This window comes from Clinocottus analis, unplaced genomic scaffold (genome assembly GCF_023055335.1).
Source record: "Clinocottus analis isolate CAN_PGR_092001 unplaced genomic scaffold, fCliAna1.0.p SCAF_31, whole genome shotgun sequence".
NCBI classification, from domain to species: Eukaryota; Metazoa; Chordata; class Actinopteri; order Perciformes; family Cottidae; genus Clinocottus; species Clinocottus analis.
Genome location: NW_027176054.1, coordinates 1,441,997 through 1,452,720, shown reverse-complemented (window position 1 = coordinate 1,452,720; position 10,724 = coordinate 1,441,997). Strand labels below are relative to the sequence as shown.

Below are 10,724 nucleotides of genomic sequence, written 5' to 3'. Positions count from 1 at the left end.
ACCAAATGTTTAAATGGTGGTTGATAGGAAAATGTACTCGACACCACGGTGGTAAAGTCATTCATCAGGACATTTGCACATTGCACAAAGAATGAGCAAAACGTTACCATCTTAAATACTCATTATTATTAATACACAGAGGCCCACATGACGTCTTCATGGCTTTATCGCCCCGTGAAGTCTTTACATCGGCCTCGGCGTGGTCACATGATCACAAAGGAACTGCCAGAGACGTTCAGCATAAGTTTAAACAAGGGAGAGTTCAACGAGAAGTGTGAATATGACAATGAAACAGTAACTGATTAAGCGTAAATAAGTGTTTCTTTCAGCAGAAGTTTAACAGAGAAAAGCTGTAAACTTGTTTTTTTTACGGTCAACAGGTTTTTACAAGTGTCCTCTTTGTTTTGTTTTGTTGGGTAGAGACTCTGAATGGACGCAATAATCACCTTTAAATTTGACAAGAAATTGATTTGATTAGTTTTTGTTCTGGCAAATTCAATTCATTTTATTTTATATAGCCTAAAATTACAAATACATTTGCCTCGGAGGGCTTTACAGTCCATACGCATAACATCTCTACACCGGATCAGGAAAAACTCCCCAAACAAAGATAGTAAAAACCCTTTCACAGGGAAAAAGAGGGAAGAAACCTTGTTGAGAGCAACAGAGGAGGATCCCTCTGCGGATGGACAGAAGCAACAGAATGAGCAACGTAACAGAGATCACCACATTACATGAACATAACAGAAACTATTTAAATAATGAGTAGTATACGGATGGACCACGATCCAAATAGCCACAGTCCATGTCAGTAGAAGAGACAATCAGAAGTGTTCTCGTCTGTGATTTTGCTGTCTAAATCTTTTTCTCCCTGCGTGTTGTTTCGTCCTCAGACGGCGTCCTGGACCTCTCCACCAAGAAGATCCACAGCACAGGCCACCTCAAAGCCTGCCCCGGGGTGTCCCCCGAGCCCGGGGTCAAAGGGTAAGGGCCACAGAACGAGTCAAGTGTTTCCTAAAAAAGCAACTTCGAAGACGTTGAAGTCAAAAACTGCTTGGCGTTTCTGCGCCGAGCCTTCAACACTAGACGCTTGTGTGGAGTCGCGGCCCGAGGGGGTTGACGTTACACTCCGATTCTGGATTCAGATCAGTTCCCAGATGCCAAACCGCAGTCCCATAGCTGGGAGGGATTGATTTCACAGGACAACTATGTCGACGACCGCCACCGGAAAGATTGGATCGAGTTTACGAGATGCATGTGTGCGGATCCCACGCGTCTGCATTGAACCCCTCCGGGTGTTGGGAGCATTGGCGCGCTACCAGAGAGCACCTGGGGGGTTGCAGCCGACGATCTCTAGCTCCAAGTTCACACTCTTGTACTTGTTGGGACTTGAACCGGCGACCCCCCTCTCTGGTTCTGGCCACTCCGGAGAGAAATTCATTGCATTTCTCGTGCACGTCGGTAATATGTCGACGTAGATAAAAGATTCGGAGGTCGCAGAGAGGCTAAAACAAACCCACTTGATGGAGTCGACTGACGCGCTGCAGGTCTTTAAAGGGCCTCGCCCTCGATCGACCGCTCTACGTTTTTTTTTTACGTTTCCGTCTTCCTCGAGCGAGTCCTCACCCGACGCCTCTCACCTCTCGCGTATTGGTTTTCCGCTCGGCTGATCGATTACCTCGGCTAGCAAGGCCAGCCTCGACTTCCTCACCGCCGCTGTGCAATGTTCAGACGCTCACCCCTCCTCCTCCTCTATCAGCGGATTTAATCGACAATCCTCAGCGCGATCATTTATTGATGAGCGCGTACTCTGCCTCCGAGTCGTGTTTCAAATCGTCCGCCATCGCACTTGCTTCTTCCGCATCGCGAGGGGAAGACGCGCTAATCCTGACCGCCGTATCCAGGAATGCTTTTTCGTTAGCTCCAATGTGGGCGCAGACAAACCTGCGCCCGTCACGTGGAAATTAAGGAGTTCCCGCCAATTTCTCTCCGAACTGCCATCGGAGGTATCGACGTATCGGTTGAACGCGAGTTCCCGAGCGGCAACCGGACAAGCGTAGTCCTTCTTTTTCACTTGTGTAGCTCTTCACAGATCAACTTTCACCTGCTGTGTTTTGGGTAACAACCTTTCGGTCCGATGATGGGATTAAAACCAACATTTCTTTTGTAATATTCGAAAAAAAATTGCTATATTTTACTGGTTGGCATCACAGATTCCAGCGGCGTGACGTCACCATCTATTATTCTATGTTCCTAGATGTTTAAGAGACCAATTAAATTTTTTTTCTACCCATAACTCAACAGGGTTTTTGCCTGCTGACACATGTCAAACAAAGGCCCAGCAGATTAAAACCCTGTGAGGTATTTTTCACAGTCGGACTAAAAGCAATTTTTTTTACCTGAGGGCTCTTAGGCCCCGAAGGCCTCAGCGGGAGTCTCTAATGATCAGGTCATGTATTATCAACTCCAGGAGGGGGCGGAGCCTGTAGTCCCATAACATCAGACAAGCACACGCCGGGTTAGCGAGTGTATTTATTACCAGTAACATAGCATTGGATTTTAAATCATTTCATGACCACGGTTGTGTGAAAACCTAAATTCTGTTGTGTGTTTTTTTTTAATTACTGTTTTTCGTTTATTATTAAAGTTATAATAATTTGTTTGTATAAAAAAAATATATACTTTTGATTTTTCTGTTAAGTAGGATAGTTTTGGTATAAGATATTACGTGCTGATCAAATGAAATATTATTTGGGCTGCAGGATAAAAACTATCTTTCTTCAATTTTTTTAAATTAAAACCACTTAAACGGTGGGGTGGGGCTCTATGGCAGATATTCCTATAAAAACTGTATAATTCACATCTTCATTTACTCATAACCAGTAACATATAGACTGATATTTACACATCTGAACACACAACTCACATTATACTTTATTTTATCAGAACATCAACATTATTCTCGTGGTGGCAGAGATATATTATTTTTAGTTTGGGTATGCAATTTTCGAACAGAGGCCTAAAAATATGTTATTTTTTCAAAAGGTTAAAAAAGTGATACTCAGGAGGAACACGCTGTTGCTTTGGAGACAGTTTAGACTGTGAAACACTCTTTCACCTCCCCTTCTGTCCTGCATATTCTTTGCATCCTTTTCTTCTTCACGTTGGCTCCCCGGTGACGGAGCGCTTTACCGTAAGGGAGCGCCCCGACGAGGGTGTAGACGCCAAAAGCCTCTCGTTAACCCCGCGTTGTCTTCAGCGAGCCGCAGACCGCCCGCTGTGGTAATCGGGCTCAAACTCCCGCTGAGGACTCCCCACGTCGCGCTGCAGCTCACCAGACGGAGACACGCGGCGCTCGCCTCGAGTTCCTCCTCGCCGGCCGCCGGCTTGCCAAGCGTTTTATTCCCGGCATTGTGTACCTAAGGGAGCATTTTTTTTTTTTTAAAGAGCCTTTGCACTGTTGCTATAGTTACTTAGCAGTAGGAAAATTGGCTGCAAGCAGTTCAACTGGAGGCACTTTGCATGCAAGCGTATGTTTCAATATACACAACTGAGATGCATTTTTATTTTTGAACCTTTGGGAAACCGTGCGCGAAAGTCAGACTATGTTTTCTTTTCTTTCTTCTCATATCATGCTGGGTGTTCATCGTTATGATCAACATATCTTTTAAAAGTGATTTCTTTGCAGGTATACATACAATAAATACAAGTATTGAAATTAATTTGGGATTTCTACGACGACTCAAACTTTGGGATTAAGACTCAAAAACGCAGGAAAAAAGACTCAACCTCAGGGAAAAAGACACAACCTCAGGGAAAAAGACACAACCTCAGGGAAAAAGACTCAACCTCTGGGAAAAAGACTCAACCTCTGGGAAAAAGACTCAACCTCTGGGAAAAAGACTCAACCTCAGGGAAAAAGAGGTCTAAAAATAGGTCTAGAGACAAAATTGGTTCGACAGATGTGAGATGCTCTTCTAGACATACCGTCTGTTCATCCAGCATGGGGCAAGAAACTTCATTTAAAATGTAAATACTCATGAAGTTGGATCTCTTGGCTCGTCAAAGGGTTGCGTTCATTGTGTTCTGGTGTGTTCAGTTGAATCCAGGAGTGATGTCGTCTTTTTGGGTTGTTGAAAGGCTGTTGACAGTGATCTCTGTGGTTTATCTCTAAATGTTGTTTCTGGCAACAACAAAAAAAGACACTGCTGTTGAGTTCCTCAGATGTGGTTTCTTAGTGTTTACGTTCTGTCGTGAACTGATTCAGGTGGTTAAAAGTAAAACATTAAACATTAAAATCTTAAATTACAAAGTGCCACACGCATCCCATAACGAATTGTCCTCTTTGTCTCCCGCCTCTCCATTCAGACACTCGATCAAAGAGGAACATACCCTGCCAGAGGTGGACGAAGACGGCCTGCTGCAGAGAAGCTTGCAGGACGGACTGAGGGACAACTCCAACTCCTTCAAGCCGCCATTGGCCCGCTCGCTGCGCATCAAGGAAGAGCTCCTCAGCCAGAAGCACCGCCTCCTGAGCCAGCCTGCTGCTCTTTCATTGGCTAACCTGGAGTCGGCCGGCTTGCTCAATCACGTGCAGTCCTACGCCTTGCTCGGCCAGAAGGGCTCTTCCTCTTTCTGGGGAAGCAAGGCCCACCTGGAAAGCCTGATGAAGCTAAAGCAGGCCAGCGGCGCTCTGAGCGGCGCCCTCAGCGACCTCAAAGACCTGCCCACATTCCTGGAGAATCACCACAACCACCACGGAGCCTTCTCCTTCAAAAGTTCCCTCCACCATCACCACCACAATCAGGTCTCCAAGGCCCAGCACCACCACCACAACGAGGGCAAGCGGGACCAGGGTCACTCGCCTCCCGTCGACCTGAAGATCCCCCAGGTCCGGGGTATGGATCTCTCCTGGGACTCCCATGCTTCTGAGCTGTACGGCTACGGCGCCATGGGAGTCGGCGGCGGCGGCCACGGGGAGAACATACTCAGCCGGAAGCTGAGAGCCATCCTGCCGAAGCAGAACCGCCGGGGGGGAAGCCTGGGAAGCCTGCTGGACGGGGCCACCGACTACTGGAGCTCTGACTTGGACCACTCCAGCTCCGGGCCGGCGTACTCCACCTCCGACGCGGAAGGGGACCCGAACTCCAAGCAACCGAGGAAGAAGAGGGGCCGCTACCGCCAGTACAACACCGACATCCTGGAGGAGGCCATAACGGTGGTGATGAGCGGGAAGATGAGCGTGTCCAAGGCTCAGAACATGTACGGGATCCCGCACAGCACCCTGGAGTACAAGGTCAAGGAGCGCCTGGGAACCCTGAAGAACCCCCCAAAGAAGAAGCTCAAGCTGATGATGAAGGTGGAGGCGGAGGCGGGAGGCCAGGATTTCCCTCTCGCAGAGTCAGAGAACACGCCCACCGCGACCCCGCGAGACGACGAGGACGACGACCTGCCGATGGCGTCCGCCGAGCTCAAGGACAATGTAAAAGAAGAGGTGGATGACAATTTCAAACCGATCGACTAAAAACGACCCACACATGTAAACCTCAGACAAATGACTTAAGTGATTTTGAAGAAAAGAAAATACGGATGGGGCTTTATTTGTGCCAATTTACTTTGCAGTATCTGGGTGAGCACAAACGCAGGGATAATATGAGGAGGACTCTTTAGAAAAAAGAAAAAAAACGGACGTTTTTTAACAAGCGATGCCGTTTGAGGCATTTGTTTTCGCTTTTATATCCAAGGGGCTTAAACAAATGCAGCTAAAGACATTCGTTAAATGACAATTCATGAGATTTCCATAAGCATGCTGATAATCCCAATCCCCCGCCCTCTTTTCTGAACTTGACACCCCGAACCATTGCTGCTTTTAGATGCAGTTCGGGCTTTGGACCAATCCAATTTGGGGGAACAAAATGAGGGGGAAGATTGAAAATGAACCCCTTAAAAAAAACTAAATTAGCCCCTTTACTGCTCCCCTCTCACACAGAGGACTAGCTGTAAATTGGTAAGTAACTGTCTTTTACATCTGGTTCAATCACACCGCCGGTGTTCCTCACCAGGGTTCTGAATCAAAACAAGCCCATTCTCTTATTGCCAGGTAGCCATGACGCTTTAACTGCAAACCTTTCTTTCCTCCTTAAGAACTTCTGTTAATCTCTGTGCGGACGAAGGCAACATTAACCCGTCCTTTTTGAATGAGAAGAGACACACGAGTCATTCAGGGATGCATGTTTGTGAGTTTCGTGGACACTACTGACTTCTGTAAGCGACTTCTTTTCCTCGACCTCTCTTAATCTTTTCATTTCGTTTGCTTTCTTTTGCACTACACCTTCTTTGGGTCTGGCGCTCACGGACCAGGTTACCTCGGCATTGTTGCCCTCGCATCATTGCACTTATTATGGTCCGTCTCTGAAGCCCAGTCGCAAACCTCGCAACGGGTCAGAGGTGCACATCGCCCCGCGTACGCTGATCCACAATCAGATCCGTGAAAGCTCTAAAAAAAAAAACCCTCTTTTTTGTGTGTGTGTTTTTTGCCAAGAGACAAGTTGAGGATCAATCTGCTTGTGGATCAGTTGTTTTTTAAGGCGGAATGCTACCTCATGGGCCTCCATCAGTGTCTCACTGCTGATCCTGGAAAGCCAAAGTCGCCTTCAGGTCGCCCTCCAAACGGCGACCAAAGTGAGCTCGTCCCCTTTACGGAAATCTCCACTGGATGAAGGCCTTTTAGGATCAGGATGTGAAACTCTGCTGCTATCCAGTTGATCATCTAACCTCCTGTACACAAGGCGCTAGCTAGCCTAAGCTAACGGATTTTTAGCTAACAACAACACATTGCTGATGGTTTTTTTTTCTTTCTCTTCCTTTAAAAATGATTCTCCCTCAAACCTCAAAGACAGTTTTAACGGCAGTTTACTACAACCATGTGCATTTATAGAGGGGGGAGGGGTTAGTTTTTGGGAAATGGTGGGAGGGCTATATGCAGTGTGGGTGGGTGACTAGAAGCGAGGGAGAAGATTTAATATATTATAAATTATTATGACTGATGATTTTAAAAGCCGATCCGATGATTCCGGATGGTTTCTGTTCTCCTCATTTTTAACTCAGGGTTACTGAGACGGATGACGTGTTTTTTTTAAAAAATATGTCAACTTCCTGTTGGACCTATAGTAGACAGACGGGAGGACGAGACACGCCCCCTCGCCTATTCTTTATCTAGGGGAGAGGCCGTGTGAGTAAACATGGCGGCGCCCACGGTAGACAAGACAACCGCTAACGAATTTACGACAAAGGACCCGAAAAAAAGGTTGGAAGTCACGGCGCTAAACTTCTACAATGGCACTTTTTTCAAAAGTAAGCAAAAACACAAGAGCGAGAGAGAGTTTGACGGTTATGCATGCAGCGTAGCTCTGCGCCGGGGTGATGTATATGCGGAGCAGGGAGCTGAGGGGACGGGAGAAAAAAAAAAAAAAAAAAGCTTTAGTGTGTGAAGACTTTCAAAAAAAAAAAAAAAAAAAAAGGCTGCAGCTCGAACCCAAACTACTCTTTCGTTTTCCTCTTCGATTACCTCCGAGATTTAAAAAGAAAAAGAAAATGACTACAAAAAAAGGAGAAAAGAAAGGGTCGACACCTTGAACAAGTTGAGTTTTGTGTCGTGTCGTCTCTCGTGTTTTTTCCCCTCCGCCGCTGAAGCGCCAGAGACGAGGAAGAAAAAACTACGATCATCTCGTTTTACCAGGTGGGGAAAGAATATCTTTCTCTCTCTCTCTCACACACACAAACGCTCTTTTTTTTTTTAGTGTTTTCCACAAGGAGAATATTTGAAGGAGACGTCAAAAGCTTTTTGGTTGTGGTGTTTTGTTGTGCGCTGTGGTTAAATGTTGCTCTTCGCTCCTGACACTGCCTGGTGCTCACCCAGCCTGTGAGAACTGTACCTCTGTCCAGATGAAATGACGATGATTCACTCCTTTTTTTTAAAAATGTATTGTACAATTTTATTTATTTGATTTGATGTTGTTTTATTTAGGTCGTTTAAGAAAAAATGGCATGCACCACTTCTTTTTTTGGGGGCTGATTTTGGGTTAATTGAATATATTGAATCATTATGTTGAGAGCGTTTAAACACAATCTCAAACTATGAATGAATCCTAATCTGAGTAGAATTAGAATAAGTTATTACCTGTTGCATACAATCTCAATTCGCCGCTCTGTGGTTTACCCACTTTAATAAAGCTTTGTAGCTCCCTTGGCTTGATTGGCAGGTATGCGCGGCCAATGGGAAAAGCTCTAGAAGAGACTCCCCCTCCCCCCAGGACAACTACTATACATCCAGGGGTCACCATGCATGAAATGCATCCCAACACTTTGACAATGCCGAGCATTGGAAGTGTCTAAAACAGCTCGTCGTGCGCGTTGAGTCTGACCCGGCGAAGGACAATGCGCCGATCCGATAGTCAAAGCCAGATAGTTAAAGCACTTGTTATAAACGCGCCTCGTGGGAAAGAAAAAGGGCATTGTCGCCGCTCACTTAGCCAGCTGTGAACACAGTTTGACAACAAAAACCTGGCGTACAATGTGCCCCGTCCCTTTAAAAAGAACGAAAAACTGAACAAAAGCCACTTGTGCTGAAACAAATATTTGTGTAGAAATAGTTTAATTGGCACTTAATGCACAGGTTTGTGTGGATAAACTCCAAACAGCACTTAGAAGGACTTCCCCCTGAGAGGGCCGATGTCCTCAAGGGCCAAACTATTCGTGTAGATTGAACACAAATCTCTAAATCCTTAAAAATGTAAAGAAAAAAATGAAAATCGTTCCATCCTTAAAGAAATTCTTGAATTTTGCTGTAAACTTGCCAATGCTTTCTAAACAATTCTGGTCATTTAAAAGGTCCCACTTTCAGCCTGCTCTTATCTACTGAGGTGCATGCCATTTAAAAGGTATATTTATTTCATTTAATTAGATTTTTGTTTTTATTATTGTTTATTGTCATGTGGTTAACGGATCCCCCTGTCCGAAAAAGTCCTCCTTCTTGCAACTGAGTCTCACTGCTGTTCTTAAAAAGAAACCTCATACCATATTATATACTTAAGAGAACAGTATATATCTATTTATATACATATATATTACAAATACTCACGTAATGAATGTAGTGAACTGAAACGAATATCTCAAACTTACACACAGAAACAGAACAGTCGTCTGCAAAAAAACAGACGCGCCGTCGGTTCATTTTCAACAGACTGTTGTTTTTATTCTTTTCTTTTTTCGCTTTTTTTTTTTTGGTTTCACTTTCACACTGCTTGCGTTCGGAAATGCAGTCGTTTGTTGTTGTTGTTTTTTTTTCTGACGCGGGCGTGCGACAGTAGCCTTCAGTACTGTAAATGTCTCAGGATCGAGCCAACAGGATGGGCAGCAATATTTGTCAGTCGGAAAATGGCGCAGACTTAACTACCTGTACTAGATGTAATTTATAATCGTATATATATAAACTATATGTCGACTTGGTCAGCAGAGGCCGAGTGCTATACCTCAATCTCAGAATAATGACTCCTTTCTGTGCCTCGTACTTGTATGTATACCTTACCTGGGAGCCTGGCGAAGGGATAGCCGATACTCTGGGAAATATAGTATCCTCCGCTGTTTCTTTATTATGTTTCTTCTTTTCTTTGTTTCGCCTCCCTCCTGCGAGGGGAGACGCTTCAAGTGTCTGACTGACCAATATTTGCCACCCTACCTCCTTTCAGGTATTTCAGGCAACAAAACCTTATAGAAACCATACATACATATATATATATATATATATATATATATATATATATATATATATATATATATATATAGCAACAGATTGAGAGAAGACCACAGGGACTATACAGCTATTCTGGTTCTTAGCACTGGACGGGGGTCGGTGTGGGAGGGCTGCGAACCTCTCACGGCTTCCTCTAAAACGTACAACATTTCGGGATTCAGTCGTCTGGTTTCACCCTGGAGGCGCTAAATAAATCAGGTCGGTCCCACCCTGGTCTGAGAAAGAACACGGTGTTGTGTGTTCACTGAGGGGGTTTTATTTCTGGGTTTTTTGGGGGGGTTTATTGTGTTGTTTTTTTTTTAGGTGTAATATAACTCCAGGTTGAAACTTGACTCTAATTTTTATTCCTATTATTTCTCACAGCCAGAGAAATCAGAGACCCAGAGGGGGAGGTTGGGGGACAGGTGGACAAGTTAACCTTCCTGTATCTGCTGTCTTGTAAAAGAAAAAAGATTATCCAAAATCTTTTTGCATTCCAAAAAAAAAAAAAACCACCACACACACACAGGAAAATGTACCTTTTTATGATGATATGAAGAAGAAAAAAAAGGGTAAATACTTTTATGAAAAGATGGGTATTTATTTGACTGTTTTTTGCATCTTCAGGTAAACCAATCCTTTTCTTTTTCTTTCAGGTTGGTTTTATTATTATTGAATTTCTATGTCTGTTTTTTTTTTTTCTTCTTCTGAGTGAAAGACTGTCAACAAAAAAAAAAAAAAAATGTCGAACAACTACTGTAACCTCACTTCGTAGACGCCGCACGACGCGCCACTTTGTTGGGAGATGGCGCGTCGGGTGCCGAGCGCTACCGGGAACGAAAGAAACCACGATGTATATGACCGCCATGCTCCTCTCGCCGAGAGGGTTCCTCCCTTTCTTTTTTTCTGTCACGCTGCATATCTGGTTGTCATT

At 44.7% G+C, this 10,724-nt stretch overlaps 1 protein-coding gene across 1 annotated transcript in view; it reads left to right on the top strand.

Moving 5' to 3' along the window:
- Window positions 1-6,936, top strand: part of lcor (ligand dependent nuclear receptor corepressor) — a 90,613-nt gene extending 83,677 nt beyond the window's left edge. The window contains exons 6-7 of the mRNA XM_068595582.1: window positions 894-984; window positions 4,369-6,936. Of these exons, the coding sequence (XP_068451683.1) occupies window positions 894-984; window positions 4,369-5,524 (1,247 nt within the window). The 3' untranslated portion in view covers window positions 5,525-6,936. The remainder of the gene's footprint in view (window positions 1-893; window positions 985-4,368) is intronic.
- Window positions 6,937-10,724: the final 3,788 nt, after the last annotated feature.